General features: G+C 37.3%; 2 protein-coding genes across 5 annotated transcripts; one reads left to right on the top strand and one right to left on the bottom strand.

Moving 5' to 3' along the window:
• Window positions 1-394: 394 nt before the first annotated feature.
• On the top strand, window positions 395-7,683 carry rnf215 (ring finger protein 215). 2 transcript variants are annotated; one of them, XM_081366478.1, is made up of 10 exons: window positions 407-758; window positions 2,275-2,424; window positions 2,493-2,564; window positions 2,660-2,745; window positions 2,842-2,896; window positions 2,996-3,100; window positions 3,809-3,925; window positions 4,745-4,894; window positions 5,005-5,107; window positions 6,617-7,683. In XM_081366478.1, the coding sequence occupies exons 1-10, from the start codon at window positions 555-557 to the stop codon at window positions 6,628-6,630; spliced, it is 1,056 nt and encodes a 351-aa protein (XP_081222604.1). In that variant the 5' UTR covers window positions 407-554; the 3' UTR covers window positions 6,631-7,683. The 2 variants fall into 2 exon arrangements, with proteins under 2 accessions (XP_081222605.1, XP_081222604.1); XM_081366479.1 differs by lacking the exon at window positions 2,996-3,100 and having other exon boundaries at window positions 395-758.
• Window positions 7,684-8,945: 1,262 nt separating this feature from the next.
• On the bottom strand, window positions 8,946-18,386 carry ascc2 (activating signal cointegrator 1 complex subunit 2). 3 transcript variants are annotated; one of them, XM_081366474.1, is made up of 19 exons: window positions 18,295-18,386; window positions 17,535-17,660; window positions 17,249-17,407; window positions 16,917-17,090; window positions 16,257-16,386; window positions 16,066-16,133; window positions 15,875-15,976; window positions 15,453-15,565; window positions 15,257-15,328; window positions 14,966-15,070; window positions 14,806-14,874; window positions 14,050-14,124; window positions 13,307-13,532; window positions 12,992-13,188; window positions 12,479-12,598; window positions 11,983-12,219; window positions 11,505-11,583; window positions 11,184-11,278; window positions 8,946-10,006 (listed from the first exon to the last, which is right to left on the bottom strand). In XM_081366474.1, the coding sequence occupies exons 2-19, from the start codon at window positions 17,619-17,621 to the stop codon at window positions 9,835-9,837; spliced, it is 2,280 nt and encodes a 759-aa protein (XP_081222600.1). In that variant the 5' UTR covers window positions 17,622-17,660; window positions 18,295-18,386; the 3' UTR covers window positions 8,946-9,834. The 3 variants fall into 3 exon arrangements, with proteins under 3 accessions (XP_081222600.1, XP_081222601.1, XP_081222602.1); XM_081366475.1 differs by having other exon boundaries at window positions 17,535-17,631; XM_081366476.1 differs by having other exon boundaries at window positions 17,211-17,407; window positions 18,295-18,372.
• Window positions 18,387-19,127: the final 741 nt, after the last annotated feature.

The raw sequence follows: 19,127 nt of genomic DNA, 5'->3' as shown, positions 1-19,127 counted from the left end.
GATAGATAGATAGATAGATAGATAGATAGATAGATAGATGGATAGATAGATAGAAAGGATTGACAAGTAGGTAGAAAACAAGGATTGACAGTAAAATTTCATGTAATTTCTAATGTAACTATTATGAGTGTAAATTATCATATAGCTCATGATAAAGCACAACAAAAAAATACAGTTTACCACTGGGTGGCGAGCACACATCTTTTCATAACGGCTGAGGCGAAGATATGCAGTACAGAAATAGAAATCGAAATACAAAGAATGCGGTTACAAATCGGTACGTGAAATGGGCGGAGCTTGATGCGTCATGATGAATGATTGGACCCCACAGCGCCCCCTCGCGGACTTAATACATTTACCACCAACATATGCCGTTCTAGCTAGTTTCTCTTTCACAAGTGCAGGCAGGAAATAGGGAACCGTAGAAGAAGAACTCCACTCAAATTATTTATTTACATCAGGAGGAGGTGACAGAGCGGACCTGTCCTGTCAGTATGGCTCTAACTTTCAGTCTATGACTTGCTATGACATATAACATCAACTGACAGGGAGCCATGGGCGCATTCGCTTGTCTTTCTGTGTTGTGCTCGTTGTGGCTTTGCCCGCTAGTTTCTAGCGAACAGGTAGCATTTGTAGAGGTGTTTCTGGAAGAGCATCAGGATGTTTTTCAGGGTGAGGTGGTCAAGGGGAGTCTGGAGAACGACCCCATGGAAAACCACAGCAAAAAGAAACATGAGCTCAAAGGAGACCTCATATTAGTAAGTTATCAGTGCTTGATATTGGAAATTATTTTCACTGTATTCTGAATGTGTTTCTTGCCATTGCTGTAACACTTTTCTCGTGTGTTGGGTCAGCACTGTGATTATATGTCAAATCTTATAAATATTGACATAAATCTTATATTACATATTACAAAAAATGGCAACATAGCATTAAAGGAACACTCCACCGTTTTTTGAAATAGGGCTTATTCACCTTCTTTCCTACATTTAGATAGGTGGGCAAATGCATTTTTGTCTCAGTGCATGCATTGTTTTAGTTTGACAGGGTCGGCGCTAGCTTAGCTTAGCATAATGAATGGAATCCTTTGTTGCCAGCTAGCATGTCCTGAGTAAAAGTGATATAAACAATACAAAAAAACACCTAATTACTTCTTGTGGCCTGCGTATTCACAACAAGTACAAATAGCGATGCAGATTAACACTAGGTGATTTCCTATGCAGATATTGACTTGGGACTATATTACGGGGAAGCACAGGCGAAGCACTGCTACTTGGGCGCAGAGATATCACGCCCAAGTAGCAGTGCTTCGCCTGTGCTTCCCCCTAATATAGTCCTTAATATATAAGTCAATATCTGCATAGGAAATCGCCTAGTGTTAATCTGCATCGCTATTTATACTTGTTGTGAATACGCAAGCCACAAGAAGTAATTAGGTGTTTTTTTGTATTGTTTATATCACTTTTACTCAGGACATGCTAGCTGGCAACAAAGGATTCCATTCATTATGCTAAGCTAAGCTAGCGCCGACCCTGTCAAACTAAAACAATGCATGCACTGAGACAAAAATGCATTTGCCCACCTATCTAAATGTAGGAAAGCAGGTGAATAAGCCCTATTTCAAAAAACGGTGGAGTGTTCCTTTAAGTTCTATAAATGACTTAATTGAGAAAATAGAATAACAATTGTTTTGTATTTTGCTAAACTGCTAAAATTATATACACTACCATTTAATTTAATTTCACTGTTTTGAATGTGGGTTTATTGCTTTCTGTCTTTAAAATAGAACATGCATTTTTTATTGTATTTGCTTAACACTTTCTCTTCTGCTTAATATACATTGGTATATTAATAGTATGACGCCATATTGGTTACATTAGCTGTATGTTTAATTTATGTATTATTATACAGTATAATACATAAATTAAACATACAGCTAATATAACCAATATGGAGTCAGTATATCCTTAAAATGTTAAAGAAAACAGAAAACATTTTTTATATGTAAGTTTTATTAATATTATTTTAAATATTGCTTCTATGAATAAATAAATTGGGAAAATATAAGCACAACTGCTTAAAATGATATATCATTTTCTTAATATAAAAATAAATAAAATAAAAAGACATTCTAGTGATCATCCTCTTCAATTGATTTTTTTGATTAAAGTGCAGATATTGCTTTTTTTTTAAACTAATCATAAGTAAAGTTTGTAGGACATGCTTTGCCCATTGTCTTAAACATCAGTGGCATGCTTCTTTTTGTTTATGCAGATAAAAGATGAAGCTCTTGAAAGCAACAGTGAAAGCAGTGATGGGAACGATCAGAACCCGTGGATTGGAGTGGTTCCTGTCCAGATGGAGGAAGGCGCAGTTTCCAGCAACAGCAACCAGGAGTCATTTGCTGCCTCTGTGGTCAATAAGGTATTTAAAACTGTCATTGTGAAGACTGAAGCATGATGACAAGGAACTGACAGCTGTCTCCTCAATAGATGAAGCGTGCTCTTGTTTTTGGTGCGTCGGCTTTGATCATACTGGCTTTAAACCAGAATACCGTCAGAGAGGTGAGGGCTTTGCTGTTCTGTTCCATAAACTTTTATTTTATGGGATAATGGTTATTAGATAAATATGAAAAAAAAAAAAAACTGTTCTTCTACAGATGGATCTCTCTCAGGTCCTCTCAAAGCCAATCATTGTCATTCAGACATCAGAAAATGTCACTAAGCTCATTGGAGCACTCCTCAGGTAATCTTCAGTCATTCAATTATCGGTATTCTTCGGAATAAACAATATACTGGATTTAAAAATGTCTTTTTTTCTTTATATAATTTTTTTTATTAGGGGCCTTCATGCAACAGCCAAAATCACTTATAAGACTTTTCTACAGGATAGCCTGGTAAGACTTTACTGATAATAAGCTCATGTGCTGCATAGTTTCATGCTTGTTATGATTCATTAGTGTAGGCGTGTGATATTTCTATATGCGGTGTCAAAGGGGGCCACCTTGACCCTGTGGTCCAGCTGTGGCCGTTCAAGAGGAGGGTTGTACGGGGAATGGCAGGGGGTCATCTGCACTGGAGAGACCAACTCTCAGGTCCAGGTATGAGTGTTATTAAGACATCTCATATCGTCCAGGGTACTCTCATAGCTTTACAGCTAGAGCTGCATGATTAATTGTTAATAGATCGCGATTTCAATTCATACACCCATGCAATCTTATTCCTAAATGACAACGATTCTGCTATGTCTATTAAACCTTTGACAAGTAAGATCACAGCAAGCATTTGAATCTGCTTTAGTGCTGCTGTTGAGCCAGAGAGAGCAGTTGTCATGTATAGGTTTGAAACAGCTTCAAAAATTATAATTCAAAATGATCACAGAAGTACTGGGATATTATAGATGAAACAAAATAGAATAAATTACTCTTTGAAAGTAACTTGACCCGTCAAATAAAGATTGTATCAATTACACTGTTACCAGTAAAGGCCAAGAAATGATTGTCAAAAATGTATGTCATTGATTCAAATCAATTAAACATTTTTAAATAGACTGCAGCAATTAACATTTTGTCATAACCTCTTGTAAATTACATGCTATTTTGTTTAGTTCTATTCAGAATCGTGATTTCTATTTAAAAAAAAAATAAAAAAATTGTGATTCTCAATTTATCCAGAATTGTGCAGCTCTACTTACAGCTCAAAAGGTTTCAGCGCTGTCATGTATATAATCATCTTATGTTTCTTAATACTACATGTCACCTTTATTGGTCAGCAAGGAACAATTCCTTTCTTTTTGTCCATCTGCCTAGAAATATCTCCAGCAGCTTTGGAACACTGTCGTTCTGGTGGCCCTTGTCCTCTCCACAGGGGTCATAGTTCAAGCACGCTGGCAGTACCAGGACAACCAGTTTAATGATGATTTAGAGGTGAACGCTTTTTTTGTGACAGATTCATTCTGAAGTTAGAAAGATTTTGATTTAAAACCTAATGCCCGGTTTCACAGACAAGGCTTAAGCCTAGTCCCAGACTAAAATGCACGTTTGAGCTGTCTTAATTGAAAGTAACTTGCACTTACACTAATAATGTTTATAAAAGCTACTTAAATGTCTTAATTGAAGGCCTAAGCCTGGCTTAATCTGAGCCTAGTCTGTGAAACCGAGCCCAATGTTACTAACTGTTAAGATGAAGCAGCGTTAAGTAGAGGCTGAGAGGGAAAATTATTCTTCCATTCAAAAGTGTTAAATAATTTGATTCAGCAAGGATGCATTAATTTGGTCAAAAGTTACAGTAAAGACATTTATAATGTTACAATAGATTTCAATAAAAAAAAAAATAGTTTTTTTTTTTTTTTTTACTTTCCATTTATCAAAGAACCCTGAAAATATTTGATTATGGTTTCCACAAAAATGATTAGCACCACAATTGTTTTCAACCTTGATAATAATTAGAAATGTTTCTTGAGCACCAAATCAGCATATTAGAATGATTTAGATGATTCAGCTTTGCCATCACACTTACATAAAATATCAAAATGATATTAAGTTATTTTAAATTGCAATAATATTTCAAAATATTACACTTTTACTATATTTGAATCAATAAATGCAGCCTTGGTGAGCATAAGTGACTTTTTTTTTTAAATCTTAAAAAAAAATCTTACCAAAATTAACCCCAAACTTTTGAACAGTAGTCTATACACTGTACACGGTTTATAATAATAATAAAATATACTGTTTGTCTTACAGTCAAACATAAAGCAAGACATTTTAAAGAGATTATCAGCATTGAAGACAAGGACATACCGGCAGCCCAAAGTGAGGTGTGACCAAACACAAACTCAGCCGGTGGAGACGGACAGTTGTGCAGTTTGTCTGGAGCAATACAACAACAACCAGGTGACAGATATTCTACCCATCCTTATGCTTTTTCTCTGTAGAGTCATTATTCTTGATATAATGACTATTATATATATATTTGATCTCTGCTCTATTTGGGTGTGTTTTAGTGTTTGAGGGTGTTACCGTGCCTCCATGAGTTCCACAGAGATTGTGTGGATCCCTGGCTACTCCTCCAGCAGACATGCCCTCTCTGCAAACGTGGCGTTTTTGGTGAGAAAAACAATTATTACTTGCTCATCTATCTATATATTTTTGCTCCATGCAAACTGTATTTCAGGGGTGCAAACAGCGCGCTTTTCGGCGCCTCCCGCTTTTTTCACGTCAGTTTGGGTGACTTGTGTGAATCGTGCAGATCCGAAGAGTTTTTTTTTGATGGGATGGTATGGGGGGTCTGGTTATAGTTTAACCAGCAGTAATTCTGGATTGCGTCCACCAACAAGTAAATAGGAAATAAGCGAATCAGAACACTGCGCGCCAAACCAGCAGTAACTTAAGTAGCCTATATGTGCGCAAGCGTGAACCACTAGTGTTTCTGTCTCACTCTGGATCTGCCACTGCATCACATTTCTCTCTGCTTGGCGTGCCCGTATTTATGTCGGCTCTCATGTTAACTGGTTAGAGCTTGTTAGAGCACAATGCCTGTGTGACACACACACTTCTCGAGTGCCGAAACCGCGTGCTAGAACTAGAACCGCAACCGACGCCTATTTTTCACGCGACACGCAAGAGTGTTGGAAGTTTTCAGACAAAATAGAAGGCGCGAATACATATTAATAAATTACATTTTGATGCTTGAAAGTCTCTCGGTTTTGACAAATGCATATAATTGTACTTTAAAAAATAGGCCTAATTATCGACTTTCAAATATTGCCCCGTCAATAGGCCTACAGAACGAAATATTCTGTAGCCTATAGTATTTTGCCGTCAATACTGCCGACGTTGTCTTTGCTGTATCAGGCTATATATATTATGTTGAACATCCAAATATAGATGGTCTGTCGGCGCACAGAGCCACGCAGTCGCAGACAGCACGTGAAGTTCGTGAACACCGAATTCCCTTTTCTTTCTTATCTATTTGTGTTTGAACAGACATGTGCACGAAAAAATAAGCCAGTGTCCGTCTCAACGAGTTTCCCCGTAAACGCAGTCAAAATAAAACGGATGCGTGTCATTACCGGTATTAGATACGTGCATTCGTCTTAAAGGGACAGCACCCAATATACCTGCAGCTGTTTGTGTCACCAAAGTTAATCAAACAACAAAAGAGAAAGAGAAAAATCACGTTTTGTCAAACGATAAACTGTATTAATACTTAATACAGTTAATTTACCTGAAAAACATAAAGAACTGCTTTATTTCTTGTGTATTTGTGTTTTATTGTATTTATATTTGTATTTTGTTTATTAGTTTCTATGCAGATGCTAGGCCTACCCTACACAATTACCCCAATCATCCTAGAATTATTAATTCTTTACAAAAAGAGCTATTCAAATCATCAGGTGAAATTGTTTTCAGGAAAGCAAGAAGAAGAAGTGCAAGATAGTTTTTCTAAATTTCATATGTGCCTATAGGGGTGGGTTGGGGATGGTGGCAATGTAGTATCTGGATATTTGCCGCGGGACGAGGGCTTCGATTACCTCTCTCTTTTTTGACCATACATGTGTTTGCACCCCTGGTATTTGATCTGAACTCTTCCTGTTCTCATTCTCTTCCTCCCAGGTAATTTTTATTGAACTGGACCAGGATGGATTCTGGACTAGGAAATAGTGGAATTGGATTGACTGATTCAGACTTTTCATGGCAACTAAATCCCTCCTCTGTACTGTAAGGTCAGGATTCCTCCATGGTAATGATCTTTGACCTTTCCAAAGACTATATACCTTGAGTTCTTTCAAGAGACCCCAAGAGTCAGGACTAGTTCCTGATCTTTGGTCAGACCACTTGAGAAGGTTGGTTCTTGTACACGGGATCACTTCTTTTGCGCACAGTTGAGTACTCAAGTTACATTTGTTGAACCGGCTCAGCAGTTTACAGATACACAGATTGTGAAGTCATGTGCACAGCAAAAAACAAAAGTAATGATTCAGATCTCTTCAAATTAAGGAGAAATCATGTGACATGATACCAGGGCTAGTCTTGTTCCACCCTTTCCCACCCCCCAAAAAAAGGATGCAGTTCTTGCCTGAAGCTGGTCCTAACCTAGAAGTTGTGGTCTTGACATCTTTTGAGACCATATAAAATGTTTCTGTTTTGAATTGTAAGCAGAGACATAATGCAGGCCGGAGGCTCATACATTACATGCAAAAAAAAAAAGATATTGCGGCCGTGATTTAAAGAGGCTATATGCAGCTTTTGAAATTTAAACTCGCGACTGACACCTGTGGCCAAAAAACGGAACTGCTCTTCCTTTCTGCTCGCTCTAGTACGTGCACACTTCACAAGTCATCCGCTGCAAAGAAGTCAACATTATGTTTACAGAGGTAAGAACAGTCAAATACATATATTGTTTGAGAAACTAAGTTTGTTTGCTGACTAGCGGTGGTGGCAGAGTGATCTGAAACGTTTAACATGAACGCGCTTGACGTCACATCCGCAGACAGCGCGCGAAAAATCCGACCCGACAGAAAATAGGAAAAATAGGATACAGGCTTATAGGTGCACCCACTGTGAGCTGACAAGGTGTCAGTATGCTCATCAGGAGATGTTTGAGTCATAAATGGTAAAAAAAAGGCTATTGTTACGTTTTTTTTTTGGAAAAAGTTGCATATAGCCTCTTTAACTAAACTAAAATGAGGGAAAAAATCTGTAAACTGTGGTTACGATTTACAACATTTTATGATTTGCCTAATAATTACCTAAAACAATGGAGAAAAAATTGTTGTGGGAACGAATACTTAATACATGACCATGAAATCTTGTTTTTTTCCCAATGCATGTCAAGTATGGGGCTCCATAATGTAGTACCATTGTAGTGCCATTGTTTGGCTTTGACAGCTAAACCCCCAGCTCCAGCACTAGCACCAATTCAGTGGAAATGGGGCATGTTAATCAATTCTGTTACTCTAAACTACCCAGTGAAATGAAAGATACATGAAAGGAGTATCTGTATTCCATACAAAGAGCTGCAAGGATGCCCTGTGCCGCCTTGCTGCACAGAGCGACTTTCTCTATGTTAGTGTCACTTTTAAAGATGATTTATAAGGGACTATTAAGTACATTTACATGCATTTTAGAAGTTCAGTTTTAGAGTTTCAAATTGTCTTTTTAAATGTCATGTAAATGCTTTAGTCTGACTGAAATGCCAGTCATGTTTTTGCTTTGTTAGACTAACAAACCTACATTACCTTTCAAAAGGTTTTTGTTGTTATTGAAAGAAATCAATACTTTTATTCAGCAAGGATGCATTATATTGATCAAAAGTGACAGTAAAACATTTATAATGTTCCAAAAGATAGTTCTTTTCAACTTTCAATTCATCAAAGAATCCTTAAAAAAAAGAATATGTTTACTGAAAAATATTTAGCATCAAAACTGGTTTCAATATTGATTTCTGAAGGATCATGTGATACAGAAGACTAAAGTAATTCTTGCCATTATAGGAAAAAAATAATTTAATAAATATGTGTATGTGTATATATATATAAAACAAAATTTTTTTTCAATATTGTATTTTTTTTACAATATTATGGTTTTGTATTTTTGATCAAATAAAAAGGCAGTTATAGCTCAGCTTCATTCAGCATGTTTGCACAAGTTTGCACATCCCTCGAAATACGTGTATTTAATCCTTTTAATATTTGAGTATGCATTGTCACGTTTACTTGGACAGACTGTAGTTAAATTATATCTGCGCATGTAAATGTACTTAAAGATATAGGAATAAGGAATCTCAAGGCAGCCAATCATTAAATCACAATCTATACTTATGCCAAATCTGAGGAATTTTCCCCATCCCAGCTATCACACTATCTCAGGAGGGCATCTGCTAGACAGGTAAACAACCATTACTTAAAAAAAAAAAAAAAACACTTACACAAGAGGAACTACAAAGAGACAGTCTTATTAAGAACAGTATTTATTCATGTTTTATCTTCCTATGGTTTACGTTTTATTTCAAAAGCATTCTTAAATAGGCTTTCTGTTACAAAATGCTTTGAATTTATCTTAGCAAGTAGAAATATGCTGCTCTACATGGCAAGAGAACATTGCCTGTTCAAAGTCTATGTAAGAAAAAGGACATCACTCTCTTCCAGAGGGACTAACGCTCACAGCCTTTGGCACAGTCTCATTCATGTGTTTGAAATCGGACTTTGCAGCCAGTCTGTACAACCTCAAGTGGGAAGGATTCTCAAAGGACTGCTCTTATGTCAAGTCTTAATCGCTTTCTGAACCTTTAGAGAACTGGAACAGGATCTTTTGAGCTCCATTTTTGCTTTAATAGTGTAATGTTCTGCGTCTTTTGTAGCAATTTATTTTAGATGCAACATTCTCGAACCTGATGTTCCTTTATTTATTTGTTGAATTTTACTTAACAGTGCAATAACTGTTTGTACCTCTCCTCTGTTCAATAAACTTGTGTTACAGGGCAAAAGAAATGGCTCCTTTGCCTTACAACATTTTGTTTTCTTGTCATAGTTTTGACTGTCACTATCAAAAACATTAAATATGATTATCTTGATCCCTTTATAGACACACATCCGTGTGCATTTTACTAAGCACTTCAAACTCCAAATCAGCCTGTTTTTATATTGATTTATACTTCAGAAAATAAACTCATCAAGAACTAATTTTCAATCTGAAAGAAATAATAGGCCTATGTAATAGACCAGAGTGTCATCTCCATGTGCCAACAAGAGCTACAATTAACCTCAGGTACTTCATTCTGCTTTTTCAGTTCTCCAAGAACTGTGTAATGTTCTGTTCTTGATTCAAAAGTCTTAAGAAGGGATCATGCCCTTGTTCCTCTTCCTGTCAGCCATCGTTCTGCGACTGTGATTGGCTCCTCTGCTCTTGTTCGCCTCCTTTCTACGACGGTCCAAAACGGTCTCCTGCGCCTGTCCCCGCCCCCTTGGACCACCTACAACATGACTTGCCGGTGGCGGTCTGTAGCTATTAGGAAAAAACAAATAAGATTCAATTATGTAAGAATTTTGTAATAAAATATCCCAAAATCACTTGCACAGTGTGATATATTTCCTGCAGTTGTGTACTTACAATATCCCAAAAGTTCCCAAAGAATTTTAATTTCAGATAAATTCCAGTTTTAAAGAATGGCTCGTCCCTGTCACTTGTCGCTTGTCAATAACGTAATATCCGCGTTATCCCTGGTTTCCGCTCGTACTGCCATAGTAACCATGGCGACAGACATGGACAACTGCGTTACGTCTAGCGGCACGCTCACGCTGTTGTTGTTTCGTTCAAACATTGTGGACCATGGCCAGCAGACTTTGGGACAAAAGGAGAACTAAAAGAGGATCAATATCAGCGTGGCGTTTTCGAGATGCTAAGAGCTCCACGTCCACGATTAACTTCGACTTGACAGAGACGCGCAAATGTACATAAAACTAATCAATGTTATATAGCTCAACATGATGAAATGTTCGAATATGATCCGTATGTTATTCTAATGTTGATCTAGCTTACTGCTAGTCTCATACAGACAAACTAAAATATAGAATAACATTATGACTTTCAACACACTCAAATGCAGTTTAGTGTGATAGTGTGGACCAAGTGCAACAGCGCTGTGTTACCTCACAAGTTTCATTCGTCAAATAAACTGACTTGTGTGAGTAGTAATTCAGCACTTGCGGGTAGTTCGGTAGAATGAAATGTCCTTATTCCTTTATATCTGCGGGACTCGCGTGTGGCGCTGATATCTGTCTGTCTCTCATTAGCAATCGCGCCCTGCTTCATACCACAGTCATGTTAAAAACAATGTTTCCTCATCCATAACTTCCATCAAACATCACTCATCCATAAACATTATTAGATCCTTCGTCATGATGACAAGTTCCATAATTCCGCTTATCCACGTCATCAACCTACGCCTTTGTTATTGTAAGAGGTTTGCGACCCCTAGCGGTGAAAAAAATTACATATTGTAGCTTTAATGGCTGACTGATCCATGTTTCCGGGAATGCGGGTGTGAGTTCAGTAATAGGATGCGGCTGTCACTCCCGTAATTAAACTGTGTGTGAACGTAACCGTATTAAGGATTTAAATACAGGACTGACAACCGTATTCTGTTGCTGTGTGGACGTGGCCAGTCCGTTGTCAAACTTACCCTTTCCTGCTTTGCATGGCAGCTCTCCTGGCCTCGGCTCTCTCTCTGAGGACTGCTGGGTCCTGGACGAAGTAATCCTTCTTCACAACGTCATTCTGATCAAAATGGCATAGGACAAGATCATTGTAAAAATGGATATGTGAGAGCCTGGAATTTTAATGTATGACTAATCAGTCTACTTCCAATTAACAGGAAAAGAGAAAAAGAAAAAAAGTCAAGTACTGAAAGTACCATATGATCTATCACACACATCAAAACACCTATGTAAAGGAGAATTTAAAGACAATGGATATAAAATAAGAGAAAATGATTAATTCAAACCGTGTCCTCTTCTTCTCCCTCTTCTTCTTCCACCTGAGCCTTTTTGACTGTTCTTAGAACTTGTGGGATAGTAAATGGCCTAAAGGGTGAATACATAGATGTTAACTTAAATGTAAATAAAAAAATTCCAATATAAATTAGGGCTGCACAATTTAGCAAAACTGCAAATTGTGACTTTTTTGGTTATATATATGTAGTATATATATATAGATATATATAGTAATATAAACTGATTAAAGAAAAAAAGCTCCAGGTTTGACGAGTTGTTTGTAGGGCTGCACAATTTGGCCAGCATGTTTTTGATTATATATCAATATGACTAATAATAATTATACTCGGAGCAGAGATGAGTTTTTCTGTTTGAAAACCTTTGAATCTGAACATTGGAGGGGGATGCATTCCTCTCAATATCTACAATGGTAAATGCAAGCAAAAGTGGAAAAGGATTGTTATTATGTACACTGGTCACAGCTCATACCTGCGGTTCAACAGTTCATCTTCTTCATCCAGATCATTTGCTCCTATTTGGTTGATATCATACGTGTCGTCATATTCGTCGTCATAATCATCCAAGCCGAAAGCATTATCATGGTCTCCAGAGGGATCATTCGTTAAGGGAATCTCATCCACCACTGTCTGGTAGGCTTGATATCTCTCTCTCTGCTCTTCTATGTGCTGCTTGTCATCGAGTGTGGCACGTACACTCTCCCCCTGTCTGAAATACGCAGAGATTTTACTTTCTAGCTGACACAAACCAGCTTTTACAGCTTGAGCTGAATATTCCATAAGTTCACTTTATGCCTACTCTGATGTCAGTTTACACTGTACTTGTCAAAGACTATTTTTTATTGGATAGTTTGACTAAACAGAGTAAAAATCACAGAGTAACTGCAGGGCAGGTTGGGATAATGTTTTTTGAAGTGGCAACAGTTGTTACAGAATTTTAAGTTTCAACACGGGCTCTCAGAACCTACCTCCGGCCTTTCCATATGCGACTCATGTCCAATCGGTCACGGTTGAACACGTCAAACTCGTCATCGTTAAACACATTTGACCTTGTGCTCAAAACTGGGGGAAGCTCCTTCTTCACAGGCCTACAAGGCAACATTACAGAGCCAATAAATAACAATGAAGTGGACCTTAGCTGAACCATAAATCCTTGGGTAACCCTTTACAATAAGGTTACATTAGTTAACTACATTAGTCTACATGATCTAACAATGAAAAGCACTTCTTATTTAGCTTAGTTAATGCTAATTTCAACATTTAGTAATACATTATTAAAATCAAAAGTTATCAATTATTTAATGGACCTAAGCTAATGTGAATTAACAATGAACAGTTTTTTTTTTTTTTTACTAACGTTAACAAAAATGAATTAATACTGCAACAAATGTATTGCTCATTGTTATTTAATGCATTAACTAATGTGACCTTACTGTAAGGGTTACTATTTTTTTATGCACGACACTTCAGTTGGACTTTACCTGGCCATTGCCCTGTCCAGTTTGTCAAGAGAAGGTGACAGTTTATCTTCCAGGATGTTGTTTATGACAAGTTCCGAATTGTAGCCGTACTCCTCCAAACATGCCAGTATGAATCCATCTCCCAAGTCTGGAAGCAGCTCTCGGATATGGGTCAGCAGAGACTCCAGTTCTCCAGCACTCAATGTGCACACTGGCCCCTATAGGCCCCAGAAAAGAAAAAAGAAAAAGAAAAAAAATGCTTTTTATTTCACCAGTGGGTGCTTAAAATGTATTTTCAACAATGTTGTAGAATTTTTTAGCAGCTAATGAACTCACGTTGTCACCCTTACGAGGAGTGTCAGTCATAGCTTCCGCTCCTCTCAACTCCTCTCTGACTCCTGCTCCTTCCTGCTGGGAAGCTTCTAAATCTCTGCCGGTCTTGCTCTTGGCTCCTGCACTGTGATTGGCTGTTGAGATTGCAGAGGGGAAGCTTCTCTTTTTCCCCACAAACTCCCAGGCGGAATCTACACCCTGCAACAGGTAAGATGTCCTGGTGTCGTCTCTGAGTGGGAAGATCAAGGAGAATAGCAGAAAATCATAGAAAGTAGTTTGAAAAAGTAGGGAAAGATGTATTATTCTGATTCTCCGTGACAGAAAAAGTAAAGACAAGATTTAAAGGCAAGTCAGGCAGAATGTGCTTTGTGGTTCTCTCTTTACTTGCACAACAGGTTAAACTGGCACTGAATTGATGGCATAGACATTGTTTATGCTGCAATAATCTCTCTGACATTTAACAATCTGCTTCTGCTACCAGTGTTTCTTTGCATGGCAACGTTAATGAAGTGAACATTGTATATACATGGTAAGTATTGGAGGAAATGAGCACTAGCTTTGGTATCAGTGCATCAATATTTATCAAGGGTGTAGGAAAACGATTCGAAATTGGGACAGGTTATTTCAGGAATCATTGAGGTCGTCTTCTCTCAAGCAGAAGCCTGAAAGATGCCAGAATGCTTTCCCTTTCGTTACTTTCAAAATCAGCACACAGTGTTCTATACAGTGACCATAGAAAAGGATACAAAAGAGGGAAGGCCTGCTGAAGGAGACTGATGTCATCCACTATAGGGAACTGTTCATCATAATCTGCCAGAAATCTGAAAGATAAATAGACAAACAGTGCAATGAGAATGCAATTGAAATTAGTTGTCGGCTATGATAGATTACATATAAAACAACAAGGGTGTACCAGTTCTCAGAAGAAAATCAAACCGTACCATTCTCCACCCACTTGCACCGTGGTTAATCTCAAATCTGACGACGCATATATGATATGGTTTGTTGAAATTAACAACAAATAAAATAGAGTTCAGTGAATAAACAGTTGAGTAAGACAATGCATGTGTACAGTCTCAGTGTACTGTATCAGTGCATTATGTCTTAAAGTGACAACAGCCTAATATTCCTGCTGTCTGTGTTTTAGTGTTGATCAACCAACAAAAGACAAATAAGTCACTCACTGCTCTTGATTGAATAGCTTTTGTAACTTTAATGAGGATTCATATTTAATTTATACAGTAAAATATGCAATGTTATTTTACATTTGATTACTTTATTCAATTTCTGTACCTGAAATCTAGTTAAATCTACCAAAAAAAATGAAAAAGCTTTTTATTTGTGTCTTTGCTCTATTGTATTTATTTATTTCCCCTACATAGCACATACCAAACCGTATCGAAACCATGACCCTAAAACTGTGATACAAACCGAACCGTGAATAATTTGAACTGTTACACCCCTAAACCAAACACTTGGTGAGAAATTTCTATATAATTTACCTTTTCTCTTGAAGGAAAGCTGTGAAGTTCTGTAGAAGATCTTCTACAAAGGATGCCACGTTTTCAGAGCTGTGAAAATGATAGGATCAAGGATATTTGGTATTCATTCTTGTGTTTGCCTAATCTAATGAGGTTTAAAAGCATGTATTTTTTCCCTCACCCCTCCAGTATGGGCTGTAAACACGAGTGTTGGAGCAGCAGGTGAGCAATCTCCACCATTTTCTTTCTGGAATGAGATACTTGTCTCCACATGTTCTCCTGTAAACTGAGACAGATTGCAACTTATTTAACTTATCTTTACAAATTCACAAGAGTAGTAGTAGTAGTAGTAGTAGTAGTACAGATTTTAGTGCCATGTCAGCAGCAGCTCAGGCAAGAGCAGAGTTACATTTAAAACAAAAGAGAGTCTAGGTTTGTAAGATAACACATCAGTCAAGTTTGCCATTCTTACCTTTTATTAAAATTCCTCTTCTTCACTGCCTTTTCCAGGTCTGGAACTACCGTCTCATAGAATGACGATAATCTACATTTAGAGATGCTCTGTTTATTATTTTTGTATCAGAAATATCAGGAATGAATTTCTGCCTTTGAGGACACTGTGAATTATAGTTAGACTGTGGATGTGGATGTGGATGTATTTGTGACACCTGTTAAGAAAGTTGTGTTGTTTGAAGGTAGAACAAGCCTCAGGGAAGATGTCCAGGAAAGAGTGGACAGTAGTGCAGGTATCACACATGTACAACACCAAGTCTGCAAGCTCCTATGAGACATAAACATAATAATATTTAAATATAAGCATATTATTTCTTTGAATTAAAGCAGGGTTTCTCAAACTCGGTCCTGGAGGGCTGCTGTCCTGCAGAGTTTAGCTCCAACCCTGATCAAACACACTTGAGCAAGCTAATCAATGTCTTCAGGATCACTAGAAACTCACAGCTTGGTGTGTTTGATCAGGGTTGGAGCTAAACTGCGCAGGACAGTGGCCCTCCAGGACCAAGTTTGAGAAACCCTGAATTAAAGGTAGAGTCAGTATTTGTGAAACCGTTCAAGAAAAATGTGTTTTGGTTACCTCCTCTGGCATGGTCATGGCAGTTAGACATCTGTTTGCATTCAGTTTGAGGGGTTGATCCCCTGACTGAATACCACACTTCTGTAATATTGAGTCAAACACCTAGAATATACATGCACACATTTTAGGAAGTTCAGCAGACCCTGACAAATCAAAGCATTTAGAAATGTTTATTGTGTCACATGAAATACCTGGATGATTGAAGGTACAGTCTCATCTAGGTCTCCGTAATAACTGGGCTGCTGAGTAAAAATGTTCTCTGGAAAAGGGGGAAATTGGGAATTTTTTGTTTTACACGTTGAAACAAGCATGAGTGGTAAAAAAATCAGGTGAGTTCATGCATTTTTCTAATTATAAATATGTACAATAAGATTACTAGTACCGATCATTTTATGTACCAGTTGGGAATTTCCTTTCCCAAACAGCACACACAGATCCAGAATTTTGGGAATGTCAAATAAGTAGTTGTTGTAAATGATCTCTGCAAACACTGCGGGGGTAATGAAGTTCTCCTGAGGAAGAAAATAAAACAATATTTTCAATTTTGAATCCCACTGAATGCCAAATATTACAGTACACATTTACATTACTGTTTAAGAGTTTGGGGTCAGTAAGATGTTTTATTTTCATTGAAAGTAAAAGACTTTTATAATGTTACAAAAAAATAATAAAATAAATGCTGTTCTTTTGAACTTTCTATTCAACAAAGAATCCTTCATAATTTTTTTTTTTACTGTTTCCACAATCATTTATATTAATAATAATATGAAGAAACATTTCTTGAGAACCAAATCAGCATATTAGAATGATTTCTGAAGGATCATGTGATACTGAATACTTGGAGTAATGATGCTGAAAATTCAGCTTTACCACCGCATGAATGAATTACACTTTAAAATATATTGTAGAAAACAATTTCACGTTACAGTTTTATTTTTATGCATCTAGGACTTATTGCCTGCCCAAAACCACACAGTACAACAATTAAATAATATAGTTAGTTGTGCAATATAATTTATGTAATAAAACAGTTTATGTTCACCTTAGACTCTTTGTGCGTAGCCATCCTGAGGAAGACCATGAACACAGAGCGATGAACGTTCCTCTGCATGTCGGCTACAGCTGGACTGGACGAGATACCAGACGGGTCCAAACTGCGGGGAGCGTGCCTCAAATAAGAGTCCAAGCACCTCTGTAATGACTCATCAAATACCACCTAAAGGGAGAAAGAATAAAAAAGAAACACCATTGACAGCTACCTGGCTAAATAATGTAAGTGTCCAAAAACAACAATATTATTATTCTATTGGGCTATACCAAAACCTTCATTACTAACATTTTGACTTGTACAACTTGTATTTTAGAGATTCCGACCTGACACCAGAACTTGTCGTGGGGTAAAGCCAGCAGCCACTCCAGATCCTCTGAGATGAACTGAGCATGTTCCAGGAACTCCTCCACTAATGCAGGTGTGCCATCCTCAGGTGGGGGCTTAAAGGTTAAGAAACATCTCTCTTCTTTACGATCAGGGTGCTTGTGGGAGAGATTCAGGTGGCATCATCATTCAAATTGTTCATAGAAGAACTGGACTATAGTGTTGGATCAAGTCTACTCTAGTTAATTACGAAGGACATAAATGTAAAGTGAAATATTCACTCACCAGTGCTGGTAGAGTGCGTTCTTTGCCTTGTGGTCCAAAGGGCTGAGTCACATGCAGTTCATCTAAAGGCACTTTAGCACAGGCCATTTCACCTGCCCTGAAGAAAATAGCCAATGGGTGTACCTCCTGATAAAACATACAGTACAAAGACATGTACTCGTTTACTTTGTCTGAACTGTAAATGATTTGCCTAGAGTTAAATGGTGGTTTAAAAGATTATTAGTGCTGGTTTATGCACATAAGCCTTAATCATCTGGCCTAAGAATTTAGAGTTGTTATTATTTTGATTGACTGGTTTACTTTCTATAGATGTTGACAGGCTAATTTGTCAGAGATCCAACACCAGTGAGACGGTTGACAACACCATAAACATATTTTGCCACTGTATAGATTGTCAAAAGAAGAGTAACATTTAATTTTAGTTTTTGTAATTTCATTTTTAATTATGAGATGACTAGATGGCTATAGTATTAGCGAGCTGGCTAATGCTGCCCGTGTTAGTGAGCTCGGTATATTTACTAAAGACAACACGACCAAACAACAGCAGTTTTCATTAGCTGCAAATGATTTTAGTAAAAGACAGACATTAACGTCACACTTTTGTTGACTGTTACTAGAAATGAGCCAGACAACCACAAATGCGACCGAAACTAAGAAAAAAAGTTAGATTTCTTGCGTTTAAATAACAAATAGCTTCGTTCATTTAAACAGCACAGTATGAAAATAATTCAAATTAAAAACCAAGTGATAAAATTGTCACCTCTTGACTGAATCTTTCAACAGATGTTTAATAGCTCCAGCTCAAGGCATCAGCTCCATCAGCGTGGATATCCGGTCTACTCTACTCGTGTTGAAGAGATTCCAAAATAAAAGTCTTTTAAAGATAAAAATAAAATCTTGAATCGCCGTAGAGCGACGTTTAACTAGCGGATCGATGAACCCCATAGAACCTATATTTTCATGACATTTTTATTCATTCAAATCTAAATGTATACCTAAGAATCTTTTAAGTAATGTATGGTGTAGGCAAATATTAGTTAATGTTCTTAATGAAAGTAGGCTATCCCCAGGCAATGATTAAGACTAAAATTCATGTTTGAGTTGTTAAAACTAAGTAACTTGCATTGACATATCTTAAAATATATCACTGCCATTGCTTTGTCTCAAGATGCAGACCAATGTTGTTGTTTTTTTGTCTAAGGCATGTTTATAAAAACTACTTGTATATCCTAATAGGCCTAATCCTGTCTTAATCTAAGCCCTGTTTGTTAAACTATGCCATTGTGTTCCCAAAATAATCTAGTTCTTTCTGTCTGTGTTCCAACCCCATTCAGACTCTCAGTCAACCCAGGGACCCGGGTTGACTGAGAGTCTGAATTGGGTTGACTGAGAGTCTGAATGGGGTTGTAACACAGACAGACAGACAGATAGATAGGCCTAAATAGATGGATGTTTTTTTTTCTTGTTTTTTTTTACAATTCATGATTGTTTTTCCACTCATACATTTCTCAACAGATACCGTTCATTTACACTGCACTTAGGCCTACTTAACTGATGGATGAAATTAAGTTCAATCTTTGCTTGTCATTGAAG

The sequence above is a fragment of the Scardinius erythrophthalmus genome, assembly GCF_964197995.2.
Source record: "Scardinius erythrophthalmus genome assembly, chromosome: 5".
NCBI lineage: Eukaryota > Metazoa > Chordata > Actinopteri > Cypriniformes > Leuciscidae > Scardinius > Scardinius erythrophthalmus.
Note: the sequence above shows the minus strand (reverse complement) of the source record. Positions and strands in the feature narration are given on the sequence as shown.